This window comes from Chiloscyllium plagiosum, chromosome 24 (assembly GCF_004010195.1).
Source record: "Chiloscyllium plagiosum isolate BGI_BamShark_2017 chromosome 24, ASM401019v2, whole genome shotgun sequence".
NCBI lineage: Eukaryota > Metazoa > Chordata > Chondrichthyes > Orectolobiformes > Hemiscylliidae > Chiloscyllium > Chiloscyllium plagiosum.
In genome coordinates this window covers 21,337,091-21,351,754 of record NC_057733.1, presented here as the reverse complement: position 1 = coordinate 21,351,754, position 14,664 = coordinate 21,337,091, and the positions used below count along the sequence as shown (strand labels likewise).

General features: G+C 40.6%; 1 protein-coding gene across 3 annotated transcripts in view; it reads left to right on the top strand.

Annotated features, from left to right (window-relative positions):
- Positions 1-14,664, top strand: part of LOC122562058 (myosin-10) — a 159,471-nt gene that overhangs the window by 131,768 nt on the left and 13,039 nt on the right. For all 3 annotated transcript variants that reach the window (XM_043714526.1, XM_043714525.1, XM_043714524.1), the window contains 9 exons: positions 1,140-1,346; positions 2,845-2,949; positions 3,672-3,824; positions 4,283-4,531; positions 4,925-5,137; positions 7,090-7,302; positions 9,060-9,221; positions 9,904-10,032; positions 14,200-14,288. In XM_043714526.1, coding sequence (XP_043570461.1) covers positions 1,140-1,346; positions 2,845-2,949; positions 3,672-3,824; positions 4,283-4,531; positions 4,925-5,137; positions 7,090-7,302; positions 9,060-9,221; positions 9,904-10,032; positions 14,200-14,288 — 1,520 coding nt within the window. The remainder of the gene's footprint in view (positions 1-1,139; positions 1,347-2,844; positions 2,950-3,671; positions 3,825-4,282; positions 4,532-4,924; positions 5,138-7,089; positions 7,303-9,059; positions 9,222-9,903; positions 10,033-14,199; positions 14,289-14,664) is intronic.

Below are 14,664 nucleotides of genomic sequence, written 5' to 3'. Positions count from 1 at the left end.
CTCTTTTTAAATCTTTCCCTAAACCTAAACCCTAAACCTATGCCCTCTACTTCTGGACTTCCCCATCCCAGTGAAAAGACTGTGTCTATTTATCATATCCATGCCCCTCATGATTTTGTAAACCTCTAAGGTCAGCCCTCAGCCTCCAATGCTCCAGGGAAAACAGCCCTAGCCTATTCAATCTCTCCCTATAGCTCAAATCCTCCAACCCTGGCAACATCCTTGTAAATCTTTTCTGAACCCTTTTCAAGTTTCACAACATCTTTCCGATAGGAAGGAGACCAGAAATGCACGCAGTATTCCAAAAGTGGCCTAAGCAATGTCCTGTACAGCCACAACATGATGCCTCCCCCCAACTCCTGTACTCAATAGTCTGACCAAGAAAGGAAAGCATACCAAACGCCGCCTTCACTATCCTGCGACTCCACTTTTATGGAGCTATAAACCTGCACTCCAAGGTCTCTTTGCTATTGTAATCTGAGCTAACCACCTTCACTGTCCACTACACACCTAATTTTGGTGTCATTTTCAAACCTCCTAACTGTATGCTCACATCCAAATCATTTGTATAAATGATGAAAAGTAACGGACCCAGCACCAATCCCTGTGGCAGGCCTCCAGTCTGAAAAAACAACACCCTACCACCCTCTACCTTCTACCTTTTCTGAGCCGGTTCTGTATCCAAATGGCTAGTTCTCCCTATATTCCATCAGATTTAACCTTGCTAGCCAGTCTCCTGTGGGGAATCTTGATCGATATGGTCTTCAGTAAGGTGTTTTACAAGTCCACCGCTCTGCCTTTATCAATTCTGTTACTACTTCAAAAAACTCAATCAAGTCTGTGAGACATTATTTCCCACGGACAAAGTCAAGTTGACTATCCCTAATCAGTCCTTGCCTTTCCAAATACATGTACATCCTGTCCCTCAGGATTCCCTCCAACTTGCCCACCACCGGTGTCAGGCTCCCTGGTCTATAGTTCCCTGGCATGTTCTTGCCACCTTTCTTAAACAGCCTGCAGAGTTTTGTTGTTTAACCTGAGCCATTAATAGTTCTGTAAACTGTGTTTTTAAACTTAGTGTATATTCATGCCAGTAGTTAACTATTGACTTTTTTTTTCTATTTCCTGTTTATAAACAGCACAAAGCCAATTTAGAAAAGAGCAAACAGAGTTTGGAAAATGATAACAAAGAGTTGGCCTGTGAAGTGAAGAGTTTGCAACACACAAAGGCTGAATCTGAACATAAAAGGAAGAAGCTTGAAGCTCACCTGCAGGAATTTCAGGTCAAATTTGCAGAAAGTGAAAAGGCAAAGTCTGAACTTGCTGATAAAACACACAAGCTTCAGGTAACAAAATGCTACATTTAAAGAAAAAATTGTTAAAGTTTGCACTCCGTGGTAAATGTGAGTTTTCTTTTGCTTTGGAACATGTTAAGTGCTTGTCACTTTAGACCTCTTATGTAGCTTTGTGAAACATTTAATGGGAAAATGCTCAACAAATTTTCTTGGTGATTTTAATTTTTATCAGCTCTTGTGAATAGTAATGCATCTGATGTTTTAGTTAACTATTCTGCATCAAACTGCAAAACAATCAACCACCAAAATTGGCGAAGTTGCAGATAGGAAGATTGTCGAAAGATCCTGCAGAGAAATGGTAAATGGAGTTTAGCCTAGATAAATGCAAGGTGATGCACTTTGGAAGATCAAATTCCGGTGCAAATGATACAATAAATGGCAGAACACTTAAGAGCATTGACAAATAGGATTTGGACATACAGGTCCACAAATCCCTGAAAGTGGCAACACAGGTGCACAAAGTGGTCAAGAAGGCATATGCAGCATGCTTGTGTTTGAGTTTTTTTTTAGATTAGATTACATTACAGTGTGGACATCACACAAAAGTTGGCAAGTTTGCTACAGTTGTAGCATAACTTTAGGCCACCTTTGGAACCTTGTGCAGTTCTGATCACTACCGAGGATGCAGAGAAGGTTTACCAGGATGTCATCTCAAAGATTTTTAGTTGAGGAGGTTGGATAAACTTGGATTGCTGTCACTGGAAAGGCTGAGGCTGGCTGGCAATCTGATAGATCTTCAAACTTGAGCATAGCTAGGGTGGATAGTCAGAGGCTTTTACCCCAGTGTGGAAAAGTCAAATACAAGGTGGCATAGGTTAAAGGTGAGCAGGGGAATGTTTAGGGGAGAAGTGTGGGAAAATCTTATGCAGGGATTGGTGTGCCTGGAATGCACTGCCAATTGGGGTAATGGAAGCAGGCACATTAGCAATGTTTTTTAAGGCATATCTTGATAGACCCATGAACGGGAGGTGAACAGAGGCATAGAACCCAAGAATAGTAGTCAGCCTAAATAAGGACTAGGAATTGGCACAGGCTTGTGGGCCAAAGAGCCTGTTCCTCTGCTGTATTGTAAACTGTTTAGGTACTAGGGCAGTGGTATCTTTTTATACTTAAATCGTCAATCTGGAAATAATGAATGGGTGACCAATGGGAATTCATTAACAAGAAAGCAGTCATTACCAGTTACTTTAGTTATTTGAAATATGAATCCATGTTTAGATTATCCTGATTTTTTTTTATTTAATTGCCATTTTGACAGTTCTAACTAATTACAGAAGATATTTGTGAAATCTGCCCTCTTAAGAGGGTATAGAATTGTAGAAGCTACTTTTCTGATGAGGAAAACATTGAACATAAAGTTGGTGATAGGAAGCAGTACTAATGCACTGACATTCTTTGAAACGCAAGTGAGATTAGCAAAGAATAGATTTTTGTCAAATATGAACTTTGAAGATCCTAATAGTCTGAAATTCACCTTCTCCATTCTTAGAATGAATTGGACAATGTCTCTGGGCTGCTTGAAGAAGCTGAGAAAAAAGCAATTAAGCTGACCAAAGATACTACCAGTTTGGAATCTTCACTCCAAGATACACAGGTATGTGAATTCGCAATGAAGTACTTTAATAAAGCGCAGTATTTGGGGGGGTTGAGTGGTAGAAATGGATCAGGATATTGGTATTATGTGAGAAAGGGGGTGCTTGAGCTAAACAGTTCTTCCCTTTCTTTGGCTAAAGAGTAACTTGAGGAGAAAGTGAGGTTTGCAGATGCTGGAGATCAGAGCTGAAAATGTGTTGCTGGAAAAGCGGAGCAGGTCAGGCAGGCAGAAGGGCTTATGCCCGAAACGTCGATTCTCCTGTTCCCTGGATGCTGCCTGACCTGCTGCGCTTTTCCAGCAACACATTTTCAGCTAAAGAGTAACTTGATCATATCCATTTGTCAAAGCTCAATTTCGGTATCCATTTCAGCTTAGATTCTGTAGAGAAAATCTTTTTTCAGGCTTTACCATTGTCAGTTGCTGATGTGTTCTCCTGTCAAAGTTGGTATTTGCAGCCTTGGGAAGATCTGCATGCTAAGTTTGAAAAGTTTTGTTTTTAATGGCTTTGAGAGATGTTAGCAAATGGTGTTCAAACTGTCGATATCTTGGTAATAAATCAGTAAACTATTCCACTTTCCTTACCACAGCTTGGAAGGGTTTGTTTTAGTCAGCAATGACTAACAGCATTTCACCTTTAATGTATTTTATTAATCCCAAAAATTCACTATTTGGTTTAGCAACTTGAGGCCCAAATGTAATTATTTAAATGTAAATTTTGATAGGAATTACTTCAGGAGGAGACACGGCAGAAATTGAATCTCAGCAGTCGCATACGACAGCTGGAAGAAGAGAAGAACAATCTCCAAGAACAACAGGAAGAGGAGGAAGAAGCAAAGAAGAATCTTGAAAAGCAGCTAGCTGCTCTGCAAATGCAGGTTTGGCATTGGACTGCAGAGTTACAGCTCCAGTTGTAATTATGGGGCCAGAATCCATTCTATTGTGGATGACTAAATATCTATGATAGAATTAAATTCACGTTTCAAACTTGGAATTGGATTGACTTGAATCAATATATTCCAATTACTTTAATCCTAATTACTATTTAACCATAGATTTGCAATATTATTGAATGGTACTGACCAATCTTCTCTTGCCATATTCAGTGACAAATTTGCACAGTAATACACTGATGTTCACTGAGCAAATTTCGTTAAAAACCATTATTTCAAGAGTATAATATTAATATGATCCATGCTTAACATTCAGGTAAAGTAGCAAAAATGTTGTACTGCCGTTGTGAAATAGTTTTGAGATATCTCATTTTTTTAACTTGGAATTTTATTCATTGGTGTTTTGATTTTGTAGTCAATTGTATAACCTGTTTGTAATTTAGCTGGTTGATGCAAAGAAGAAAGTGGATGAGGATGTGGGGACCATCGATGGCCTGGAGGAGGCTAAAAGAAAACTTCAAAAAGATATGGAAGCCCTCAACCAGCGCTTTGAGGAGAAATCAGTGGCTTATGATAAAATGGAGAAGACTAAGAACCGCCTTCAACAGGAACTGGATGATCTGTTAGTAGATCTGGACCATCAACGGCAAATAGTTTCCAACCTTGAGAAGAAGCAGAAGAAATTTGATCAGGTATGTGTCTTTTCACTAGATTTACTGAAATGCTAGCAAATGTGTTCTTAAAAACTACGCATTGCAGCAATTCAAGCTTTACGGTTTTGAAAAACTGCAGCAGAATTTGTTAATTATCTATTGGCACTGAAGGGAACTGTGTAGCTTAGCTTTTTGAATTTGTGCAAGTTTCTTCTTCATTCTTGAGATTGTTGGATTGAAAAGTGTAACAGCATAGTCCAGTTTGAAATATCATTCATGGAATTTTGAATTGAATTAATTAGTGTGGATATTTTGTAGAAGGACAGCTTTTGTAATTATAGGATTCGTATATTATTAAATGGCCTCCAATAGTATAAACTATTGTCTGTGGCAACCTATTCTTGGCTGGAAATTAACTTTACTCTTTGTCAGATGCTGGCTGAGGAAAAGAGCATTTCTGCCCGCTTTGCTGAGGAAAGGGACAGAGCGGAGGCTGAAGCCAGAGAAAAGGAGACAAAGACTCTATCATTAACTCGATCTCTAGATGAAGCTCTTGAAGCTAAAGAAGAATTGGAAAGACAAAACAAGCAACTCCGTGCAGAAATGGAGGACCTAATGAGCTCCAAAGATGATGTGGGCAAGAATGTAAGTTGACTCTTTTTAAAATATTTTATTTGGTATAACCTTTTTTATTTAATCTAGACCTGATTATAATGCCTGAGCTTTACATTTGTGAAGTAACCAGTGGTTGAGCCTTTATATTGTGGAATTTATTTAGATGTAAATTTCTATTCCATAGCAGTCCTCTTTGCAGAACTTGGTTATAATTTATGCAAATGACGAATCAATCACATTAAGGATTTTTAAAAGCTTTAAAAGACTTGACATTAAACAATCTCTACGCAGTTGTGTAGACCTAAAGTAATTCAGGATGCAGTTTTTAAAAGAATGTTGATGAGCAACGACCTATTAGTACGAATTATTGCAAACAAATGTCAGTTGTAAAGCTAATGAACCTAACGGAAACATGATCGAGTAAAACCTTCATCCATTTGTGGAATCCGAGCTTCACTGGCTGGGCTGTCAGTTATTGTTCATCACTAGGAGAAATCGAGGACTGCAGATGCTGGAGATCAAAGTGTGGCCCTGGAAAAGCACAGCAGGTCAGGCAGCATCAGGGGAGCAAGGGAGTGGCCATTTCAGGCTTAAGCCAGGGAAGGGACTGAAAAAATGGGTGAGGTAGGTCAGTGTGGAGTGGAGGTGGGAAGGAAGATGGACAGGTCAAGGGGCACTACCAAGTTGGAAGGCTGGATCTGGAATGAGATGGGTGAGGAGAGATTTGGAATCAAACTTTATGTTGATGCTGTGTGATTGAAGGGTCCTAAGGCAGAAGGTGTGTGGCATTCTTCCACCAGTTGGCAGGTGGCTTGGATTTGGCAGTGGAGGTGGCCCAAGCCTTGCCATATCCTTGGCAGAGTGGGATAGGGAGTTGAAATGGTCAACCCTCCTCCAAGCAGTGGGCTTGTTGGATGAATGTGTCCCAGAGATGTTCCTTGACATGTTCTGCAGCCTGTCTCCCTGTAGAGAGCAAAAGACACAGTGGATGAGGTATTTGAATGTGCAGGAAAATCTCTGCCAGATGTGAAAAGATCCTATTGTCCACCTCTACTCCTTGTGAAGGAGATGGTGAGTTGCCCCCTTGAACCACTGCAGTCCTTGGGGTATAGGCACACCCATGCTGCTAAAGGGAATCTATCAAAATCAAGAATGCCCATTTAATTGGACACCGTTTAAATGGAGTCAGAGTTTTACTTTGTATTGAGATTACAGAACAGTTTACTGTTTGACCTTAATCTGAGGTCTTTCCATAAAAATTGAATATTGTTTAAAATGTTTGAATACCAAACGATGATACAGCAGCCATATCAGCAGCTGACTTCTGCCTGTGAGCATTACAGCAATAGGTGCACTAAACCCCTCAATTTGTGGGTATGCATGTGGAAACATGAATCTGTTTTCCAGAGTAAGCCCTGCCTGAAGTGGAGAACAGAGGAAGGAACGTCATGGAAATATGAGCACTTTTTTATTATGAATATGTAAAATACAATCTGAAATCTGTTTCAAATTTTTAACGATGTTATGGGATTGCTTTGGTGTTGGGTGGACAATAAGATTTTCCATTTGTTTTCTATACTTCTCTCTATATTTAATTAATTGAGAAGGCTATTTAAGATATTCTGGTCCAGTTTTAAACTCATTGTGCTGATGCTAATTGAAAATTTAGTGTCAAGTCAAATTTTCATCTTGCAAAGGGAGAAGTATATCCACCTCGAGACCAGAAGGTTCAAGTCCCATCTACCCTGATGGTGTCTAACATCTATCTGTACAGGTAGATTAAATGTCTATACAATGTTGCTGCTCTGACAATTTAACAGCCAATTTGTAACTTTGGCGTATAGATACCTGCAATGGAAAGTCAAGCGTTTCCCCTGTTTAGGGGAAAACTCAAGTTTCTTGGTAGGTCAACTTTGACTGTAGATGAGCAGGAAATTCATCATTCAGGAGCAGTTCCTGATTGCTGCTGTTTTGAATGCTAGGTGCACGAACTGGAAAAATCTAAACGAGCCCTCGAGCAGCAAGTGGAAGAGATGAGGACTCAGCTTGAAGAACTGGAGGATGAGCTGCAGGCCACTGAAGATGCCAAGCTGCGTTTGGAGGTTAATATGCAGGCCATGAAGGCCCAGTTTGAGAGAGACCTGCAGGCCAGGGATGAGCAGAATGAAGAAAAGAAGAGAATGTTGGTTAAACAGGTAAATAGTTAATCCACTCGTATCACTTCCCTTACAGATAAAAGAGAATTGGTAGATGTACTGTATTTGAATTTTCAAAAAGTACTTATGATGCCATATGAAAGGCTTTTACAAAAGCATTCACAAAACAAATCTATAAGTAGATCTTTTCTTCTTTGGTAAGATGTAATGGTGTGCTACAGATTCTGTTCAGACTTTTTTTGTAATTTAGTTAAATGACTGGGATGGAGGGTCCAAAGAATTGCTAAATTGGCCAACACAGATTGGAACATAAATTGCTGGAAATCTGAAATAACCACACAGCATGCTGGAGAAACTCTGGTCTGGCAGTGACTGGAGTGAAACAGACTGAAGGGTGTTTGGAACATAGCTACTTTGTTATACAGCTTGAAGGCAGAGGAGGAGCAAGAGGGTAGATTGACTGAATGTGAAAGACCAGGATAGTGGAGGAAGTCAAAAGGGCCACTTCTTTCCATTTTGCACCTTTTTCTAATTTACACGCATTTTACATTTAAGTCCAAAGTAAACAAGACACAAACTGACCCAACTTGTTCATGCTGAGCAGACATCCCAGCCTGACCTAGTCCCGTTTACCAGTATTTGGCCCATATCCCCCTCAACCCTTCTTCCTTTCCTTCCTATTCATATACCGATCCAGATGCCTTTTTAAATGTTGTAATTATATCCATAAGGTCACTCCTCCACGTCTGATGCTCCAGGGAAGAAAGCCAGAGCCTATTCAGCCTCTCCTATAAATAACTCTATATAAATCTGACAACACTGGGGGAGAGAATGTAAGAAAGATGGCCAACAGGCATAATGTATTCAGCTTTTGAAGTTATTGAATTCAACTTTGAGACCTCGAGGCTGTGAAGTTTCTAAGCAGAAAATAAGATGTTGTTCCTTGCATTGTTCTTTGTGGGAACATTTGTATCAAGCTCAAGACAGAGATTAGAATGGAAGCAAGGTAGTTTATTGAAATGCTAAGTGACTGGGAGGCCAGTCCTGCAAGCAGAGCAAAGTTGTTCTGTGAAGTGGTCACCGAGGTTGTTTGATCTTGCTGATGTAAAGGGGACCATGTTGTGAGTGATTAAATCAGTTTTGAAAGTATTTCAGGTGAAATGTTGGTTAACTTGGAAATGGGTTTGGGGCCTTAGAGAATGAAGAAGGAAAGAGGTAAATGGGCAAGTGTTACTCCTTCAACTACATGGCAAAATGCTTTAGGGGGAATGAGAAAGCGTTAGGACTCCTGAGGGAGTGAACTAGGGTATCATGGAGGAAGAGTCTCTGGAATTCTGATGGGAGGATATTTTGTGGCATCCTGCTGGAGATGGCAAAAATGGAGTATTCTTTTCGAAAGGGGAGACTGGTGAAAAGTGAGGGCACATTGCTCTCCCACCTATCCCTCGGGGAGGGGGAGAGGACAGATGCACAAGATGGATCAGATATGGCTGGAGTTTTTCCAAGAAACAGGGTTTGAGGTGTATAGGTGAAGAAACTATTGGAGTCTGCGGACAACCAATCATCAGAAACGGAAACTGAAGTCAAGGAACTGGGGGAGGAGTCAAGTGGACTAGGTAGAAGTGAGCAATGGATGGATTTATTTTAGGATCGACTGAGTTTGTCATAAACTGGTGCAATTGTGCACAGTGTGTGACTGTGCGCGTGCAAATGTCTGTCATGATCCTCAGATGTCAAAAAGCTATGAAGTAATTGTCATATTGTATGACATGAAATGTCTTAATTTATGTATGTAGGTTCGTGAACTAGAAGCTGAGCTAGAAGATGAAAGGAAGCAGCGAGCACAGGCAGTTGCTGGGAGGAAGAAACTGGAGATGGATCTGAAAGATCTGGAGGCACAGATTGAAGCAGCTAACAAGAACCGGGATGAGGCAATCAAACAACTCCGCAGGCTTCAGGTAACTCTCCGATTCAGAGAGCTTTCATTTACCTTGTGTCAATGGGAAAAGCTATATTTATTTCTAACGAGAGTAAGCATTTTGTAACACTATCAATACATGAGGCTGCAGTAATTCAAAAGGCAAATAGAATCACCTGTGGTATAATTTTAAAAGCAGCAACTGAATTGAGCACAGTAAGATCCCACAAGACGTTTTGACCTGATCTGAATTTTCTTATGTGGGATGCTTGAAGAATGTTATGCAGGAAACTTCCTGCCCATCTCTCTACATAAAATACTGTGTGCTATCTTAATATTCACAGCAACCAGATCCTATGGGCTGAGAGTTTAACGTTTCATCTGAGATAGCACTTTCTCAAAAGCGCACTGAGCTATCTGTATTCATTACATGCCTGAGGTTGCTAATGAACTTCAGATTGCAGCTTTTGGCATTCTCACTCAATTGTACTCAAGTGGAATGGTACTCAGTCATTCTTTGAATTTCATAACTCAAACTACAGAGAAATTTTTTTTTCCCACAATGTCATTGTGAAATAAGAAAACCAGAAATGAGATCCAAGGCAAATTTGCACCAATAGCCCAGGGAGATGGTGGTAATTGATAGTTATAATATCTTCAGCTGTATTGGCTGGGTAACATTTGCAGTCTAAGAGTAATTCCTTTCCTTAAAACCTTCTCAGGCGCAGATGAAAGATTACCAGCGTGAGCTGGAAGAGGCTCGTGTTTCCAGAGATGAAATCTTTGCTCAGTCAAAAGAAAATGAAAAGAAGCTGAAAGGTCTGGAGGCAGAAATTCTACAACTCCACGAGGTTTGTTGGTACAATCCATCATATGGTATATACAACCAACTTGTCAGTCGTTGCTGGCACCAGGGAATTGTTGATGCTAATGTCTGTCTAGTGTTTCCAGGACCACACCAACAGATGTATATCTCTAACGTTCACCTAGTGCAGCTCAAGTTACAACCACCACATTGCGCATAGAAAGTTTCTCCATTTGAGAGAACCTTACAAATGGATGAGCTCAGGGTTTGATGACTCTGTTTAAAGATAAGCTGTAAGTTTGCTTAAGTCGTCAGAAACCTTGAGGGGTAACGTACAAAATTTTGAAGAGGCCAGTTGTTTGGGGTAAGCCAGGTTTCTTCAAAGGGAGATACAGAGAATAAGAACAAAAGTCTGCATGTGTAACAGATTATCTTACACCACTCTGGTCAAGTGAGCTTATTTTTGCCCAGCAGTTGTCTCTATTGGTGTTTATAGAGTGGAATAGTAGTGATGATTTTTTGTTTTTGTTCAGCACTGACTTATTTTGATGCTTTAATTGGCCAAAACTAAAACTAGACTAATTATTCCATTTGTCAGCACTTGAATATTCACTAATATTGACTTGATAATTTGGAAATGGAGATAAAGTTTGTCCATATCTAGGAGTAGAAAGAATCATTAGCAAGACATAAAATTGCAAAATCTTCATTTAGATTGAGCAGATGAAACTGGCTGTTAGCTTTCTGCGCAGCTAAGTGTGAGGCCAGTAATTTTTAAGTGGTGGTAGTTAAGGTCTAGAGCTTTAGTGATGCCTTGCCAATAAATCACTAAAATGTAATATTTGGGCACAAAAAATTGGCTATTATCCAGCCTTTCTAATATCAGAAAATGCAAAGAGGAGATAGTTTTCAACAATGAGACAAAACCCAAGTTAGACAATATCAGGGTGCTGTATGGTTCTGGGCAGTGTATCTTGGAAAAAGTGCTGTACATTTGCACCATGAAACCAGGATTTCCATTGGGTTACAGGGAGAGATTGCATGAACTAGAATTGTATTCTGACTTGTACAATTTGGGGATTTTTGCTTGAGATTTTTAGGACTTTGAATTTTTCACTGCTGAGCCTGAGGAGTGGTATTTCTAGGACAAGGAGATAAGACCATAAGACATAGGAGTGGAAGTAAGGCCATTCGGCCCATCGAGTCCACTCCGCCATTCAATCATGGCTGATGCGCATTTCATCTCCACTTACCAGCGTTCTCCCCGTAGCCCTTAATTCCTCTAGACAACAAGAATCTATCAATCTCGGCCTTGAAGACATTTAGCGTCCCGGCTTCCACTGCACTCCGTGGCAATGAATTCCACAGGCCCACCACTCTCTGGCTGAAGAAATGTCTCTGCATTTCTGTTCTGAAATGACCCCCTCTAATTCTAAAGGCTGTGTCCACGGGTCCTAGTCTCCTCGTCTAACTGAAACAATTTCCTAGCATCCTCCTTTTCCAAGCCATGTATTATTTTGTATGTCTCTATTAAGTCTCCCCTTAATCTTCTAAACTCCGACGAATACAATCCCAGTATCCTCAGCCGTTCCTCATATGTTAGACCTGTCATTCCAGGGATCATCCGTGTGAATCTCCGCTGGACATGTTCCAGTGCCAGTATGTCCTTCCTGGGGTGTGGGGACCAAAACTGGACACAGTACTCCAAATGGAGCCTAACCAGAGCTTTTAGTAGTACATCTCTGCTTTTATATTCCAACCCTCTTGAGATAAGAGACAACATTGCATTCGCTTTCTTAATCATGGACTCAACCTGCATGTTTACCTTTAGAGAATCCTCGACTAGCACTCCCAGATCCCTTTGTGCTTTGGCTTTATTAATTTTCTCACCATTTAGAGAGTAGTCTATGCTTTTATTCTTTTTGCCAAAGTGCAAGACCTCGCACTTGCTCACGTTACATTCCATCAGCCATTTCCTGGACCACTCTCCCCACCTGTCTAGATCCTTCTGTAGCCTCCCCACTTCCTCAGTACTACCTGCCTGTGCACCTAACTTCGTATCATCGGCAAACTTCGCTAGAATGCCCCTGGTTCCCTCATCCAAATCATTAATATATATTGCGAACAGCTGTGGCCCCAGCACCGGACCCTGCGGGGCACCGCTCGTCACCGGCTGCCATTCTGATAAAGGACCTTTTATCCCACCTCTCTGCCTTCTGTTAGACAGCCAATCCTCAGTCCATCCCAGCAGCTCACCTCGAACACCATGGGCCCTCACCTTGCTCAGCCGCCTCCCGTGTGGCACCTTATCAAAGGCCTTTTGAAAGTCTAGATAGACCCCATCCACTGGGTTTCCCTGGTCTAACCTACTTGTTACCTCTTCAAAAAATTCCAACAGGTTTGTCAGGCCTGTCCTCCCTTTACTAACTCCATGTTGACTTGTTCTAATCAGACTCTGCTCTTCCAAGAATTTAGAAACCTCATCCTTCATGATGGATTCTAGAATTTTACCAACAACCGAGGTTAAGCTGATTGGCCTATAATTTTCCATCTTTTGCCTTGATCCTTTCTTGAACAAGGGGGTTACAACGGCCATCTTCCAATCATCCGGGACCTTTCCTGACTCCAGTGACTCTTGAAAGATCTCAACCAATGCCTCTGCTATTTCCTCCGCCACCTCTCTCAGAACTCTAGGGTGTATCCCATCGGGGCCAGGAGATTTATCAATTTTAAGACTTTTTAACTTTTCTAGCACTGTCTCTTTCGTAATGGCAACCATACTCAACTCAGCCCCGTGACACCCTTTAATTTTTGGGATATTACTCATGTCTTCCACTGTGAATACTGACGCAAAGTACTTGTTAAGTTCTCCTGCTATTTCCTTATCTCCCATCACTAGGCTTCCTGCATCAGTTTGAAGTGGCCCAATGTCTACTTTTGCCTGTTGTTTGTTTCTTATGTACTGAAAGAAACTTTTACTATTATTTCTAATATTACTGGCTAGCCTTCCTTCATATTTGATCCTCTCCTTTCTTATTACACTCTTTGTTATCCTCTGTTTGCTTTTGTATCCTTCCCAATCTTCTGATTTCCCACTGTTCTTAGCCATTTTATAGGATCTCTCTTTTTCTTTAATACATTTCCTGACTTCCTTTGTCAGCCAAGGTTGTCTAATCCCTCCCCGGTTAATCTTTCTTTTCTTGGGAATGAACCTCTGTACAGTGTCCTCAATTATACTTACAAACTCCTGCCATTTTTGCTCTACCGTCTTCCCGGTTAGCCTTTGCTTCCAGTCTATTTTAGTCAGTTCCTCTCTCATGCCCTCATAATTACCTTTATTCAACTGTAACACCATTGCATCCGATTTTGCCTTCTCCCTTTCAAACTCCAGACTGAACTCTATCATATTATGGTCGCTACTTCCTAAGGATTCCCTTACTTTAAGATCTTTTTATAGAGTCTGGTTCATTGCAAAGCACTAGGTTCAGAATAGCCTGCTCTCTTGTGGGCTCCATGACAAGCTGTTCCAAAAAGCCATCCTGTAAGCATTCCATGAATTCCCTTTCTTTAGATCCACTAACAACATTATTTACCCAGTCCACCTGCATATTGAAGTCTCCCATGATCAATGTAACCTTGCCTTTCTGACATGCCTTCTCTATTTCCCAGTACGTGTTGCGTCCCTGGTCCCGAGATGCAGTCATTAAAATCTGAGCCAGGCCATTTGGGAAAATAGTTGGACAATACTTCGACATGCAAAAGGATGGTTAAAAACATGGAGTTTGCACCTGCGCAAAGCAGGAAATACTAACTCCATTTTAAATCTAAGTTCACTAATTTGTCTGTGAAGTAGAATGTGCAGAATATGGAGCCTGGATGGGTGTAGCCTTGATGGAGATTATCTATCAACCACTACATTGAATGTTGAAATAGTGTCGAGCGCCTACTCATTCCTATATTGCATAATTAAAAATAAACAATTTGAAGAAAATTATAACTTTGAATACTACAGTTCATGTGCAGTGCATAATCTGGGTTGACCACAACATTGTATTCCTATTAATAAGGAGGTTCATGGTTATGTTTTAATGGGATTGTAGCACGGTCAACTCCCTGAAATAGCTTTATTTATTCAGAGTACTTTTCCGGTCAGTGTAATGACTGATTAGCATGGATCAGCTTCACTTGATACAAACTCTGTATTGCTTTGAAGGAACTGGCTGCGTCGGAGCGAGCACGTCGCCATGCAGAACAGGAACGTGATGAGCTGGCAGATGAAATTGCAAACAGCACATCTGGAAAGTAAGGAAGAATGGCATAGATCCATAGCTGCAGAATTTATTACTGAGACATGTTTATTTAAAACTCTTATCAAATTGAGTCCCAAGTTTAAATCTAAATGAAATTCATGTTTTGCCAACAACAATACAGACTAGAGTTGATTTGTATCTTGTTCACAACTGGCTGAACTGTATAAACATCTTTAGATCTGGGCATTAAGTTCTGAGTAGTAAAGGACTTTAGTATTTTAATGTCCAAAGTGCAAGGTTATTTTTTTGAAGGTTCTTCAGTTTTTAAGTTGTTCTGGATACTTGGCAAGTTGCTAACAGTGCCTTCGGTTAACTCGTACCTGCAATTTATTAATGGTCATGTTTCACTCCAAGGTCAGTCAGTCTTC